General features: G+C 47.3%; 2 protein-coding genes across 3 annotated transcripts in view; one reads left to right on the top strand and one right to left on the bottom strand.

The window, feature by feature from the left end:
- Window positions 1–3,955, top strand: part of SETX (senataxin) — a 33,687-nt gene extending 29,732 nt beyond the window's left edge. The window contains exons 24-25 of the mRNA XM_087944121.1: window positions 391–478; window positions 1,027–3,955. Of these exons, the coding sequence (XP_087800247.1) occupies window positions 391–478; window positions 1,027–1,599 (661 nt within the window). The 3' untranslated portion in view covers window positions 1,600–3,955. The remainder of the gene's footprint in view (window positions 1–390; window positions 479–1,026) is intronic.
- A 1,669-nt stretch (window positions 3,956–5,624) lies between these two features.
- The window catches only part of NTNG2 (netrin G2), a 42,705-nt gene continuing 32,344 nt past the window's right edge, over window positions 5,625–15,985 (bottom strand). Inside the window, exons 6-8 of one of the 2 annotated variants that reach the window (XM_087944129.1) lie at window positions 13,697–13,837; window positions 6,623–6,790; window positions 5,625–5,756 (exon numbers count right to left, since the gene is read on the bottom strand). In XM_087944129.1, the coding sequence (XP_087800255.1) occupies window positions 5,662–5,756; window positions 6,623–6,790; window positions 13,697–13,837 (404 nt within the window). In that variant the 3' untranslated portion in view covers window positions 5,625–5,661. The remainder of the gene's footprint in view (window positions 5,757–6,622; window positions 6,791–13,696; window positions 13,838–15,985) is intronic. The other variant, XM_087944130.1, reaches the window with a different exon arrangement.

The raw sequence follows: 15,985 nt of genomic DNA on the forward strand, positions 1-15,985 counted from the left end.
CTCCCTGCACTGCCGTCTCCGATCAGGCCGACCCGGGTTCGAAATTAAGATAGGAATCCCGGCGGCACCGATAAAGCGGCCACCAAAGTCCCAAGGCAGGCGGCTTAAAAATGGCACCTGAGGCAATGCCCCATGGCGTTTCGTGGGGGTAAGTCTCCATTTAGGGTTATGCAGAATAACAGCATAACAGAAGGGACCTGGGAGGTCTTAGGGGGCAGGGAAATTTGGTGGGTGGGGATGTGTTTGGGGATTGTCATGTGTGCGTGCATGTCGGGTCTGGTCTCTGGGTGTTACGTCAATTTCATTGTATGCGTATGCTGTGTATATACGTACAATGACAATGAAGTATTATTATTACCTTGTGGTGCCCTTTTCTCCGCCCCTCTCCAGGTTCCTGAAAAGCCTACAGCGCCTGAACGTCACTATCACCCGAGCCAAATACAGCCTCTTCATTCTTGGGAAGCTGAAAACGCTCATGGTAAGCGGGGGAAAAGGGCGAAACGGGGCTTTAAGGGAGGGCAATTTCTGTTGTTCCTGTTTGGGAATAAATGAGAACCGGATAACGGTGTCTGACTTGGGAGGTGGCTGATGGAGTTAGATCCTGGTAGTCCTTGACTTACGACCACCGTTGAGCCCAAAATTTCCCACTGCTCAGCGAGTCATTCGCGAAATGAGTCTCCCCCCCCATTTTACCGCCTATTGTTGCCGCTTTCTCGTTAAGTGAATCGCTCCCGTTGTTAAATGAGTTGGCCACGCCCACCCAGGTTTTGAGGCTCCCGGTGTTTCCGTTTCTGTGGGAAACGGGTCCAAATGGCTCTTGGAGTGTTGTAAGGTTGCAGACCCCTTTGCTCGACAGTTGGGCGGTTAAAGGGGTCTTGCCTCCTTCCAGAGGTCCGGGTGCCCCGCTAAGGTCAGGGGGCCGCCCCTCCCTGTTTCGGAGAAGAGCCTGAAGACCTGGATTTAGGGACTCAGCTGGGCTTGGAGACCGGGTTTCGCGTGACCTTTGCCCACCTTGGTTCTTCGCAGGAGAACGGAGACTGGAACGAGATGATCCAGGACGCCCAACGCAGAGGCAACATTGTCCGGACCTCCGAGAAGACTTACAAAACCTGCGCCACGAAAATCCTCAAATCCAGGCTGCTTTCCCGCGCCGGAGTGGCGGCAACCCTACAAAGAGGCGCCCACGAAGTCCCGGCGGCCCCCGGCAGAGCCAAACCCCAGGCGCTCCTCCCCAGCCCAGCCCCCCTCCAGCGCCCTCCCATCCCGCTCCCTACTCTGGCCGGCAAAAGGACTCCTCAAGAGACACTCAACCATTGGCCGCCCCCCGTGGCGCAGGTCAAGCCAATCCAGGACAGACCGCAGGACCCCCGGCTACTCAGGCACGCCAAGACGGCATTAAAAGCCCCCAACCACCAGGAGGGTCGAGCTCCTGCCTTGGGACCCTCGTCAGCCCCGATATCGGGACCTTGCGCCCTTCAGAGCCGTAGCAATTCCGCGGGCACCGGGGAAACACCGAGCCGCGTTACACCCGTGCCTGTCCCCCTCTGCCGAGCAGTGCCCCCTCCACCAAGGCCTTTGACCAGAGGCGCTACCTCCTGAACTGGAAAAACCACCCCAGTTATCCCGGGCAGATACTGGAGGCTCCCCAGGAGAAGGACGACCCTGTTGAGCCCAAGAGGAGGCGTACCACTTTCTGACCTCCCAAGACTGCCCCCATTCTTTGCCAGGCGTCTTGTATTCGAGTCTTCCCACCACCTCTTGCCTGGAAGACTTAGAGGGAGAGAGAGAGAGAGAGTGTGTTTCTTTGCACGCCCGGGTCTATGTGCATCCATACAACCCTGACACAGGAGGAGGCAGCTGCTCCTGGAAACAGCCATCTCTTCGGAGGACTCCGAACTCCGCCAAGGCCTTACGGGGGCCGTGTACATTTGTATAGCCAAGAAAAGCTTTATTTTTTAGAGGCAAGGAAACCCGAGTGGCCATTAAACGCTTCCGTGTGTACAGCGTCCTATTGAGCGGTGCAGGCGCCCGTCAGTCCAGGACTTCGTCAGTCACCCTCCTTGATACGTGGGGGAGCTGCCCCCCCCTTCCACAAGCCCCTCCTAGAACCCAGGCCTGAAACCCGGCTTTTATTTCAAGGCTGGTTCTTTCGGGGTACAAAAGGGGGTTTGGGGGAGGATTTTGCCTGCTCAATACCGGGTGCCTTGCCTGGCCGGCTGGGGGGCTGGGGGGAATTGCTGTAGCGCCACCATCCATTTGCGCAAATGGCAAAATAACTTCCGGTCTCCATGAGCGGAGAGATTCTGCAGTGACCTCCCTCGCCCGTTTTCTGATCAAAGTGCCTCTGCTTTGGTTTGGTTTTGTTTTGTGTTTCGTTTTGATTTTTTTTGCAAAGATGCGGAAAGATTTGGGTTACCATCTCAACTGGGCTTGGCGGGGGGTGGAGTCCTCTCCCTTTGCCTTCCCACTACTCCGTGGTAAACCTGATCTTATATTAAAGTCTTGCAATTTGGCAGTTTGTAATTTTGATAACCCCCCCCCTCCCCGGGGGGTGTCTTTTCCTCTCAAATATTTGGGGAGGAGGATCCCAAGCACAAGGGGGGGGGAGGGCAAAAGCTGCTTAATTCTCACTGCTACTCAACTCTGGACATTTTCACTTGGGTTTGATAAAAAGTTGTGTTTATACATATACATACATTATATATATATACATATATATATATATATATATATAATAGATATATCCTTTACATACGTACGTACATACATATACCCTTCTGTTATGAATCCTAAATGTAAATACATTAAAACGGACCTTTTTAAAAAGATCTTTCCCCCTTCTTCCCCTAAATAAATAATTCAGGTTGTATTTTCAAACATACACTTGGCTTTCTCTGATTCGTGCTTTTGAAGGGTGAGTTGGGGACTTGTGAATTAGAGTGAGAGCGAATTAAGTGAGGATTTTCCACCCCTTCCCCCAGGGTTTTGGATCAGGGCCTTGTCTCATTGGAGCAGGGGAATTAGCTTCTGTGTGCCAGTTTCTCCCCAAGCAAAAAAGCTACGCCCAGATCCCCCGTCCTTTGCACAGCAAGTGGAGTAGCCCCTATAGATCTGGAGTCCCAGAAGTGCTTCCTCCCCCTCAAAAAAAAAAAAGGCCATTGGCTTTTGTTTTTCCTTGACGACATTTCGCTTCTCATCCAAGAAGCTTCTTCAGTTCTGACTGAACTGAAGTGGAAGATAGAAGGGTTTATATTCCTTGCAGAGTACACCCCCTCCCCACACTTGCTTCAGTCCTACCCATCTGGATCGTCCTTTGTGCGTCCAAGAGTTTGTTGTTTTCCTATCCAAAGACAGCCAGTCTGAAGGACTTCTCCTCTCTCGGCTAAACAGAGGGTTGGTTCCTGGTTTAAAAACTGAGAGCACCTAACCATCCTAATAAGTCTGTTTAAAGGAAAGCCCTGTGCAAACTCTCAACAAACCTCTAATACCATTTTTGGCATCAGGAAGTGCAAAGTGGGTATTACTTGTTCTTTTCACAATCGTTTTGGAAGCATGCCCACCGACGGATGAGTTCAGTCTGCAACGCTGGGAAGAAAAACTAATCCGAGACCTAACAGCAATTAATAAGTTGCTTTTATGTAATGGATTATAACACCATAATATTTCAGGTAAAGTGGTTTTTCTTTTCCTAAAGGCTGCAGTAGTACACCTGATTGGTTTTGTTTTTATCTCCCCTTCCCTGCTCTTCTTTAGAACATTGATAATTCCAAGGTATATAATTCTCTACCAAAGAAAAGAAAAAAGAAAAGAATTGAACCGTAATCTATTCGGCAAAGCCTGAAGGAATGCGATGTATTTTTGGCGTGAGAAAAAGTGTTGAAAGCCAAAGACTCTTAACCAAAGAATAAAAACTGAAAAACAAGTCCAAAGGTGATAAAAAAGAGAGAGAGAGAAAAATGAAAACTTAATAAATTCAGCAACTTTCCCTTTCAATTTTCCTTCTTTTAGCCGAGCTACTTCCTAAACATCTTCCTTAAAAAAAAAATGGGCTGGGAGGAAGAAGAGATTTGGAAGGGAAAGAGCAGTGCAACATAAATGCAAGATGATCGATGGCATTTTGCCCCAAACCCACCCCTTTTCGGAAGCTACCCCTGTGCAAAGGAGAGCTCTGAACAATTTTCCCCTTGAGGAAACAGTTGGAAAATTGCAAACGCTTTGCAATTTCCCCCCAAGTCCTGTTGAGGCATCCTTTCCTGGCTTGCTGGACCCCATAACAGGTATCTCTTACGGTTCTTTCAACTATGTCCAACCGAAAATCTGCAAAGAGCGGGAACTTCTGTTGAATCCTTCAACGCTTGGCCAACAAGGACCAAGAGACAACCAGCTCGGCTGGAGGATGGTTCTTCTGAGCTCGCAACGTTTTCAGGTTGTCCCAATTCTTTCTTCACTTCCTCTCGTGGGATTTTGACAACGCAACTCCTCTCCTCGTCCTTCAGAGGTCCAAGAGTTGTTGCATGTGTAGGCTCACCGCGCTGGCCACGAAGGCCGAGAGGCTGAGATACGTCCCGGAGACCGAGTCGCACTCTGTGTCTTCCCCTTCGCACTTAGTTTGTTCACACAGGAGGCCCTTGGCTCCCGGCGGGCAGAGGCACCGCTGGTTCTCGTAGCAAGTGCCTCCGTTTTGGCAGATGAGGAGTTCGTCGTCGCAGACATTCGCTGTGGAGAGAGGAGAGCATCAGTGCACTAACGCCGGGCCTATTGTTCCCTGTCATTGTATTTTTATTCTCTTATTCTTCTCCTTTTTGTTTGACAAATTCCAATAAATAAATAAATCCCCCAGCCAGCTTGCTTTAAGATGCGCGGCCGTGAAGTCCCAGAATTCCTTAATCAGTGTGTTTGAAAGTGTGTGGATTCCAACTCCCAGAATTCCCCCAGCCAGCTTGCTTTAGGATATATGGACTTCAACTCCCTCCCAGAATTCAACGCCCCAGCCAGCTTGCTTTAGGATATATGGACTTCAACTCCCAGAATTCCCCAGCCAGCTTGCTTTAGGATATATGGACTTCAAACGCGCCAGAATTCCCCCAGCCAGCTTGCTTTAGGATATATGGACTTCAACTCCCAGAATTCCACTCATCTCAAAGCCTGCTGGTGCTTGGGGATGGACTTCTGGGATGACTTCAACGCCAGAATTCCCCAGCCAGCTTGCTTTAGGAATATGGACTTCAACTCCCAGAATTCAGCCAGCTTGCTTTAGGATATATGGACTTCAACTCCCAGAATTCCCAGCCAGCTTGCTTTAGGATATATGGACTTCAACTCCCAGAATTCCCAGCCAGCTTGCTTTAGGATATATGGACTTCAACTCCCAGAATTCCCCAGCCAGCTTGCTTTAGGATATATGGACCAATCCCAGAATTCCCAGCCAGCTTGCTTTAGGATATATGGATCAACTCCCAGAATTCCCAGCCAGCTTGCTTTAGGATATATGGTCAACGCCCAGAATTCCCCAGCCAGCTTGCTTGATAATGGACTTCAACTCCCAGCCATCCAAAGCCTGCTGGCTGGGATTTCTGGGAGTTGAAGTCCACATGTCTTAAGAGTCAAACTCGGAGAAACTCTGCTGTAGGGTTCAATCTCCATCCAGAAAGGGAAAGATACTTACGCCAGGCCCGTCACGCCCCCATCTTTGCATTCGCAGTAGCCAGTCTCATTACAACGGTTGGCCAGCGAGCCAACTCGGTTGCAGTTGCAATCTGGAAGAAACAACAGACCAGGAAAGTCAGGGCTGCGGTGGGAAAAACCAGGGAGTCACCCCTAATTCTTACAGGGAGGAGACTGGGAGCGACTCTGGGAATCCTGTCTCTATGGGCCTCTTCGTAGGTTCTGGATAACGTGGAACCACCACCCTACATCTCCCTTAAGGTGTTTGGGGGGAGTAAGGTCCCCCCAATTGCAAGTGAGGAGCAACAGTGATCCTGGATAGATTGCTAGTCCTTGACTTATGCGCACAAAATTTCTGTTGCTGACTGAGACCGTTTTTAAGTGAGTTTCCCCCCCTTTTAGAACCTCCTTTGCCACAGTTGTTAAGTGACCTTGGGAGATAGGAGGAAGAGATGAAGACTAGACATGTTATCCTGTTCTTCTCCCAAATCAACTGAAGCAACAGATGGAAACTCATCAGTGAGAGAAGCAACTTGGAACCAAGGAGAAACTTCCTGACAGTCAGAACAATTAACCAGTGGAACCACTTGCCTCGAGAAGTTGTGGTTGCTCCATCAGTGAAGATTTTTTTTAAAAAAAAAAAAAAGACTGGACAGCCACCTGTCTGAAATGGTATAGGATCTCCTGCTTGAACCAGAGGGTTGGACTAGAAGACCTCCAAGGTCCCTTCCAGCTCTCTTCTGATTGATTGATTGATTGATTGATCACGCAACCAGAAGTCAACCGTGGCTCTGGAACATTGCCAAACAGACCTGAAGCTACCCTGGTGTCCCAAAGGTGCTTCCCCTCCTTCCAAGAGGCAACGGGACTTTCTGGCTTTTTTTCTTTTCCTTTGAAGACATTTCGCTTCTCCTCCGAGGAAGCTTCTCCAGCTCTGGGGCCTCCCACTGCTACTCACCCACACACACGTTCTCGTCGTCCAGCTCCGCGGAGCTATTTCGGAAGTAGCCAAGCCGACAGTACTGGCAGTGCTGTCCCCGAGTGTTATGCTTGCAACTAATGCAGGTGACCAAGTTCAGGAAATCAATGAAGCTGCACCGATTGGAGTGTCCGTAACATTCGCAGTCTGCAAGGTCCCAGGCCGCAGGGAGGGGTTGGGGGGAGAGAAAGAACATTGTCTGATCCATCCGGTGGTATGAAAGCTAGTTGAGAAATCAAGCCGAGTTTCCGGAGCTTCTACAACTGAGCTCTGTAGAGACCACCCAGCTGTGCCATCCCGTTGGGTGGTTTCCTTTCACCCGTAGCTTCGCTGAGAACCGTAAGGGAAGATGAAGAAGCAAGGCAAGAGGAGAAGACACACACCGGGGAGGCATCTGAGGGAGCATGCAACCAGGAGGACATGCCTGTGTGTGTGTGTGTGTTTTTTCTCCCCGTGGTTTGCAGCAAAAGAAAGACCCTATCAGCCTTGGTTTGAGGAAGACGGTTGAAATGAGCAGCCTTCCCCATCCCGACCCAACGGACCCCCCGGGGGTCTTCTCAAGATGGGGAAAATGAGAGGGGCAGCTCCGGTTGCAGACTGGGACGGTGTTTCTGGTAGAAGACTGGTTGTCCTCATCCACCAGAAGACCCAATAGGGCCAAGTTGGCTTGAGTAGGTGGCACATCTCACTCACAATGATATTCTACCCCTGTGCAAAGACTCGGGTGTCCTCCTCACACTATTCATTTAAAACAGTTTGAGAGATGTCCCCTTGATGGTCTACACCAATATTGCTAAGGTGGTTGTAATTTGAGGACCTACCTGTACGTTTGAGGTGGAAAAGATTGATTTTGGAGGGGTGCAAAAAAAAACAACAACCAACAGGCAATTTATGCAGAGAAAGGTGTAAAAGGAGGCATTTAAAAGAAAAGATAGAAGAGAATAGACAGAGTTGGAAGGGACCTTGGAGGTCTTCTAGCCCAACCCCCTGCTTAGGCAGGAAACTCTGTAGCATTTCAAACAAAGGGTTGTCCAATCTCTTCTTTAAAAAACTTCCAGTCTTGGAGCATTTACAACCCCTGTTCAGCTTTCTTGTACATTTGGGGATGTCTCGGACAACCATTTGTCTGAGACGGTGTGGGGTTGGACTAGAAGACCTCCGAAGTCCCTCCTAACTCTGCTATTCTGTAACTGCGCTGCTGGCACAGGGCAAGGGCCAGTGACCCCAGCTGTCCTCTTCTCCTGGCAATGCCTGCCTTACATTTGCCACCTGAAGCAGTTTGGATGACCGCAGTAATTCCATTAGAGTCCGGTTCTGGCACACATCGGGCCCTAGAGGTGCCAACTTTGTATTCTATTTTCTATTCCACTCCACTCCATTTCTTCAGATCAACCTTCTCATCACCCTGCAGGTTTCTCACCTGAGATGTTTTAAGGTTCTCCCTTACAAGGGCTGAAATCTTACCCGCTTCAAAAGAATTCCATCGATTTAGCATTTCATTGAAAGTTAGGGAAGAGAGGATGCAGCCACCAGTCTTCGAAGAGCATCATTCCCCCCACACACACAACGCAGGGACCGTGACTGCCATGATCATAACCACCCACCCACCTGCCTATCCCCGGAGGGGCATTTGGGAGACAGCTCCACGCAGGAGAGAAAGCTGGTTAAAAATTCAAAGCATCGTCTAATTAGGTTTGAATGTGTCAAACCAGGATGCCAAGGTGCTCAATTACAAGAGTCCTTGGATCACTCCCAGAGTGTGTGTTCGGAGTCAACTCCTTGTGAAATTGCTTCTAAATAAAGCATATTTGCTTGCAATTTGAACACCTGGCTGAGTTGCAGCCATATTTTTCCCTTTTTTTAATCTTCTCTGTCGCTCGGGAGTTGAAAACCTGGGATAGATAGGTTAGATTAGATTAGAACAAGGCTAAATATAGAGGCATTCTGTTTAACAGTCTAATCTAGCCTTCGCTACTCCTACTCACCACTAGAGGGCATCATTTTATAGTTCCCTTGCTGCCCTCTAGTGGACATTTGCAATCCCCATGTGGTAGCTCTACCCGAATCCAGATCGTCTTTGACTTACAACCTTTCATTTAGTGGTTGTTTGAAGTTATAGTGGCACTGAAAAAAAGGGACTTAACTGGTCCTCGTGCTTAGGACCATAGCAGGACCCTCACATCTGGCCTGCGATCTCTCTCTCTCTCTCTCTCTCTCTCTCTCTCTCTCTCTCTCCCCACACACACACACACACACACGGTCAGTGCTTGCTAAGACATCTCTAATTGAGATGTTCTCAAGAGGTTCATCTCAAGAAACAGACAGGTTTAAAAACAAAAGTTGTAGAAAGCAAGGAAGTGCCACCATTAACAGAAGTGGCATGGATGAACATGTCAGCCCTGAGGGAAGGAGGAAGGCCTATTAAATTGAGTTAACCTCAACCTATTTTTAGTTTAGCCGTCTTTAAAACCAGACAAGCAGAAAAGCTGTCCCATCCTGGTTTATGGCTCAGCGCAAATCCATACGATGAGGATTCAGTCATTCATTTCTGGTTGAAACCAGCCTGTTTTGGGGTCTACATTGTGAGAACGAATGGGTTAATCGCAAAACATGTTTTTGAACTATGCACTGAGGTTCTTATACCCATAAATCACCCAATCTGCATACTTTGCATACTGATAATAAGTGAGGAAGCTGGGTCCCTCCAGATGTTTTGAACATCATCTCTCCCAATCTTTTGCCATCGGCTATAACAAGAGGAGCGGTCAAGACTTCTGGACATCACCAGATTAGTTCTTCTTGAGCATCATGGAAGAGAACCTGGTCCTTCAAAGCGAGATATGCTTTTGCAACGGTTCAAGATCAGGGCTCTTCAAACTTGGCAACTTGATGGACTTCAACTTCCAGATGTTCCCAGCCAGCACGGCTGACAGAGGAATGCTGGGAGTTGAAGTCCACAAGCAAAGTTGTCAAGTTTGGAGAGATAGTCAAGATGCACTTCAACAACATTGTACAGCTCTGTTTATGTGGGTGCCATGCTGAGCCCCACCCGGAGCAAGCTTGTTTCCTGATGCATGAAGACAATTTGGCACTCCCCCAAGGTATTTTGAGGCCCCCTTGTCACCATGGAAGCCAGGTCTATCAGCACAACACAAACACTGCACAACGAGACACAACAGCTCCTAATCTGCACCTCGCTTTCCTTTTCTTTTGCTGCGATTTTTTTTCATGGTCTTCTCAAAACATCCTAGCAGTTGATCCAAGAGCAATCTCACCACTTCTTAGCACCATCTTTGGGGTCTACCACTACTTCTGAAGATCCCTCTAGCCATGCCAGCTCACATCAACACAACGTAGAGCACAAAGCAAGGATGGATAATAGCAGGTGGAAAGGAGAAAGGAGCTATTTTGCTACAAGATACAGTTCCTACAGGAAGCTAAAGTTGGCCATAGCATAGTGTTTCTTACCTTTTGAGTTCATATCAGTCTTGGCTGGGGTGAAGTTATCTTCCAAGAAGGTTGCCCCAGAAGAACCGGTCCTTTCTTGCAAAGACAACACAAAAATCCAATTATGGCAAAGTGATTGTGCCCCCAAACCATGTTCCTGGCATTAATTCAGGACTTACATAGCCTATTTTTTTAAGCTAATGAAATCTTGACTTGATTCCGATGCAGCGGCATCTTTCCACCTGGAAGGATAAACCTCCATTCTTCTCCAACTTTTTATTCATGCAAGAAAGTGTCCGGCGTAACTGCTTTCCATTAAAAAGAAAATAGAAACAGAATTGCGTGGGTGTACATCTTTTAAGTGTGGTTCCCAACAAACATCCAGGAAAGATGCTATCCTTTTAAAAGAAGCTGTTATATAAATAAGCAACTGGAACTACCTAGTGAAGGAGACCTGTCGTTTTAGAAAGATGGCTAGGAAGATAATCAAGAAATCTTGAGCTCGGAAATGGTTCAGTTGCTGGAATTCTTAGCTTCCCATCTCTTTCTTCTCAATAGATCTTCCCAAAGAGATTCAGGGAGAATTGGGCGTAGAAAGGAATTGCTTTTAAGTTTCAGCAAATCCTAAGAAATCCATCATTTCCAGGGATAGGAGCAGATGTAGGGTGTTTTTTTTTACCTGGTTGGTCTCCAGGTGTCACCTGAGATATCCTTGAGAACAACTTAGCTCTGGATTGTCCATCCCCAGCGGAGATTTCCATGAAATGTCCAAGAAGCCTTCTTGAATTTGACCATCCTAATCTGTCAAAACTGTCTACTTTCCAACAACTCTTCTTTTTCCATCAAGCACTGCCAATACAGTTGTTATTCCTCCTCCTCCTTCCTCTTCTTTTTGCTCCTCCTTTTCCTTTAAAACCGTATTTAAAGAACTTGGATAAATGGAAATGGCGATACATGGATATTAATGGGGCTTTCAACTAGAATAGGAAGAGGGCCCAGTGCAAATTGGCAAGGGCTTAATTAGAGCCACAACAAAAGAAGCTGCCCTGAAGGCATTTTGCTTTTTTGCATATATACACCTTCCCCAGTTCAGCTTGTACAGAGTGAAAAGCCTTATTAATTCACCTAGTCCTGAGCTGCCAAGCCAGGAATCTCACAGACATTTATGGATGGTTCTTCCATCACCTCCAGAAGAGTGGGAAGGAAAGGAATCAGCTACAATTCAGCCGCCATAAAGGTTGGGAAATTTTTAAAAAAAGTAGAAATCAAAGTCTCTGATGATTTGGAATGGAAGACGCCACATTTTTTTAAAATCCAAACAGGGAATAGGAGTAGCACGTTCGAGTGGCTCTGCTCCTTCCCTGTTGAAAGGTATCAACTCATATCATATGAGCCAGCCGTGTGCTGCAGCTGCCAAAAAAGCCAATGCCATCCTAGGCTGCATCAACAGAAGGGTAGCATCAAGATCATGACAAGGGATAGCACCACTTTATACTGCCCTGGTGAGGCCACAGCCATGACCTGGATGACTGAGGGTCTCCACAGGCGTTTATCAAAGAGAGATCCAACCTAGAATTAAGGAGAAATTGCTTGGCAATGACAGCAATTAATCAGTGGAACAGCTTGGCTCCAGAAGTTATGGATGCTCCAATGCTGGAGGTTTTCAAGAAAATGTTGAGCAACCATTTGTCTGGGATGGTATAAGATCTCCTACCTTTGCTAAGAAGGCCTACAGAAGCCCTCCAAGGCCGAAATTATAATTTGAGTGAATATCAAAATAGAGCAAGCCATTCCATGACATTCCATAGAACCAAAAGTTGTTTTGAAGACCATCAGAAGACAACAGATGCTTTGGGGAGGTTGGAGAAACAACAAACCGATGGTTCATCAAACAAATCATCCCAGAGTTTTGACTTGAAGCCTAAATAACCAGACTCAAATTATCCAATTAAAGACACGTTAAGTGAAGACCCGGAGAAGGCAGCGATGCTAGGAAAGATGGAAGGAAAGAGAAAAAGAGAACCACCAGAAACCGGGTGGAAAGAAAGAGAAGAGAACAACCAGCAGTAGAGAAGTTGTGATGGCTACGCAGGAGGAAGATGTGAAGTAACAGTTCAGGAGCAGATGGTCCTGATGAAAATCTATCTTTGTGGTTACTGCGACTTAATATCAACTTGATGGCACATAATCTATCAAAACTAATTTGCATGCAATATTGGAGCCAATTCCTGCAACTTAATGGGTCTTGCAAGATGTAACTCCTTTAGCTGGTAGATAAATCAATTCCACTTCAGATGATTAATGGGCAGGGACCCTTTTTTTAACCACCGAAGCTGAGGTGCGATTGGTTGAAAAATAGAGTTAAGGATTAATTTTATCGATTGAGCTGTAATTTAAGTGTTGGGTTTTTATATTTCACCTTCTTTCCGAAGCTTTGGAAGACAGCTGGTAGCCTGATCTAGTTTGTGTTATTTCAGAAAGAGGCATCTCTAGGGGAAAGAGATTTTATAAATACCACATTCAACCAACTTTTATGCTTCTTTTTTCTTCTTCTTTCTTTTCTTTTCTCCTTTTTTGAATAATCGGAATGCTACATACTGGTTGAGAGAGATTTGACCATCACAAGTCCTTGCTCAATGGACGGTTCACACACACACCCCCAGTCACTTAGAAGAATTACAGAAGGAAAGACTAATCCCATCTATTTTGGATGACACCTTTGGAAATTAGTGAGCAGGTGATGGGCAGGCTCTCAAAATGGCTTCCACTTTTGACCTTGGCCTAGGACAAGAGTTCCAGTTATCAAAAGGCCAACTGATCATGATCCACTCGTTATCTCCACTCACAAATTGAACTTCTTTTTTCTTGAAAAGGTGTCTCCATTTCTACTGTCTTGGGTAGGTATTGATGTTACCAAACATCAGAAAGCAACCAAGCTCAGAGCTATTGTATATAAACAGGGAGCAAGTCATAATCATAGCACTGATGATGTTGCCTAGTTGGGTCATGAAATGTCTGCAAGAAAACAACCAAGCTCAGAGACCACCAAAGATCCCATAGTCCTCCTCCTCCTCATCTATCTGTCTGTCTGTCCATCCATCCATCCATCCATCCATCCATGTCTGTCTGTCTGTCCGTCTCTCTCTCTCTCTCTCTCCCCCTCTAGCCAGCCAGCCACCCACCTACCTACCTACCGACCTATCCTCCTTCCTTCCACTACTGATAAAGTCCTTCCCGGAGAATCCTGCACCTGCTACCCAGCAGGGGAGGGTTGGGGCCCATTATGAATGGGGCCTGTCCCATGGAGGATCGTCCCTTCATTAATGAGCTGGGCAAATGCACCAGCTCTCGCGCTGACAAATGGGAAGCCTTGCGCCAGTGAACAGCCCGATTTTTTATCCGGGCTCTCCATCTAATCTTCCTACAAGGAGGGAAGGGACTAGCAAGCCGGGTGGGTGGGGGTGGGGGGTGTCAGCATCTTCTCATCTCACCTCTCACCGACCCGACAAGGGTCACGACAGCAAGAAGCCAAAGCTGGCAAGAGAAGCACGGAACTAGGCTATCTATCTACTAGGGTGGGAGTCTCCAACTACGTTCAGCACCCACCTGGCCGCCGTGTTGCAATGAGGGGAGTGCTGGGCACCCAAGAAGATTCCGTGGCATAGGTGGTGCTAACCGTGGTTTTGGAAATGCTAGTTGTGAGGATGATAATTTGACGATTAGTTACTGGCCTGGGTGGCTCCTTTGCTACCGAGAGACAAATAAAGATGGCAGAGGGGGAGAAAAAATAAAAGGAAAGAAAATCAGAATGCCAATCCCTTAAGAGAGACTTCTCAGATATAAGTAGCTTCTGTGACCTGGGGAAATGAATCAACGAATCATCTACTCGTCTACTACAGGTCGTCCTCCAATTGCAACCGTTTGTTTAGGGGCTGATCGAAGTTACAGCGGCACTGAAAAAAGTGACTTAATTTTTTCACGCTTACAACCATTGGAGCATCTTCACGGTAACGTGATCAAAAGATTGGACAAGCACTTGTCTGGAATGGTATAGAGTTTCTTCGTTTCCGCAAGGGGTCAGACTAGAAGGCCTCCAAGGCTCCTTCCAACCCTGTTATTCTGTTCATTGAGCTATTGGAAATCTTGGGATCACTTCCTTCGTTTAATCCAAGAAATCCGAACTGCCCAGGCGCTCTTTCTCTCTCTCTCTCTCTTTTAGCCAAAGCTCCATCAAGGAACAAACAGCCACCCTCTGAAACCCCACAGCTGGGTTCTTACCATGGGTTGGGCACACCTGAGCCCCAATCCATCTGAACGGTTTCAGACGGGATTTGAAAAAAAAAAAGATTGATCAGATCCGATTTGAAACTAAAGCCAGACGGGATGGGGATTCCATCCAGTCCGAGTCCCTAAACCGCTTGGGCAACTCTGCAAAATAAGCATTGGTGCCGTCCCAAATGGGTCTGGATCCCTCCCGTGAGCAGCGAGGAATTAAAACTGCTCCTTCGATTTGTCAAATTAGCTGGAAAGACCCAATAAATTAAACTTTCACTGAGTCCATTCCAAATGTTCCTGTCGCTCCGTAACTGTCAAAGCTCCACATTGGTTTTCTCTCGGGCTTCAATTGCCTGTGTAATCTCGACCGCCGTAATTTGTAAATTAATGTGGCGGTATGAAGATTTAATGGATCGCCTCCTCCTAGCCAGTCGGGGCCCTTCTCAGCAGGCCGCGTTTGAAGCAAAACAAAACTCGAGATGGGAGGAATTCATTTCCCTTTCATTGCCTCCCCCACCCCCCCAGCAATTTCTTTTCCGCAGCCAATTAAAAAGGCCTCGTTAGTGGAAAGGCATCCTAAAGTTAACTTGGAGAAAACTTTGCTGCCGTTTTATTTTTTAAAGGAAGCAGAGAAACACAAGAGAAACACCAGTAACTCTCAATTTACAAACGTTCATTTAATGGCCGTTCGGAGTTACAACGGCACTAGAAAAAAACACGACTGATTATCCACCGTTTTTCACCGTTACAACCGTTGCAGCATTTCCGCGGGGATGGGATCAAAATTCAGACGCTTGACTCATATTTATGATAGTCCTGAGCTCACGCGATCCCCTTTTGCGACCTTTGGTCCAGAAAAGCCAGTTCCAACCGGAACGGGCCCCCACATTTTCTGTTGCTAAGTGAAGCATTTAGGTGGGATTTTGCCTCACTCTATGACCTTCCTCGCCACTGTGGTTAAGCGGACCACTGCCATTGTTAAGTGAGTCACACAGCTGCAAAGTGCGTCTGGCGGGATCCCGGGGATGCTGCAGTGGTCGTAAGTGTGAAAAACGGCCACCGGTCCCTTTTTTCAGGGCTCTTGTAACTTTGCACGGCCACTAAACAAACTGTTGTAAGTGGAGGACCACCTGAATTGGATCTCCTGCCTATTATCATGACGACAATGATTTGAGTACAGTGGTATTTGACTGGAGAATATGAACACACTAATATTTGGGTACCCTAAACCTCTAGAGATAATCAATGTTCAGACAACGGAAAGTGCTTTACCTATTTTCACAGTTTATGACCGTCATTGCCAGAGTGGCGCGGTGTGCCTAGAGGTGGCACTCTCGCCTTGCAATCAGGAGGCTGTGAGATCAATCCTAGGTAGCAGCAGATCTCTCTCTCTCTCTCTCTCTCTCTCTCTCTTTCTCTCTCTCTCTCGCTCTCTCGCTCTCTCGCTCTCTCGCTCTCTGGGCACAATGAGAATTTATCTGCTGCATATAACTCCGCCCTGGCAACAGGAGGGGTATCCGGCCAGCAAACACTCAGCTCCATTCAGTTGCCCCGATTCCACCCCGCAAGGAATTATGGGGCCATGCATCAAGGACTGTATCATGCTGTTGGTTCATTCCT

The sequence above is a fragment of the Notechis scutatus genome, chromosome 15, assembly GCF_049901735.1.
Source record: "Notechis scutatus isolate UNSWTSFEM ecotype Mainland chromosome 15, rNotScu1.2, whole genome shotgun sequence".
Taxonomy (NCBI): domain Eukaryota; kingdom Metazoa; phylum Chordata; class Lepidosauria; order Squamata; family Elapidae; genus Notechis; species Notechis scutatus.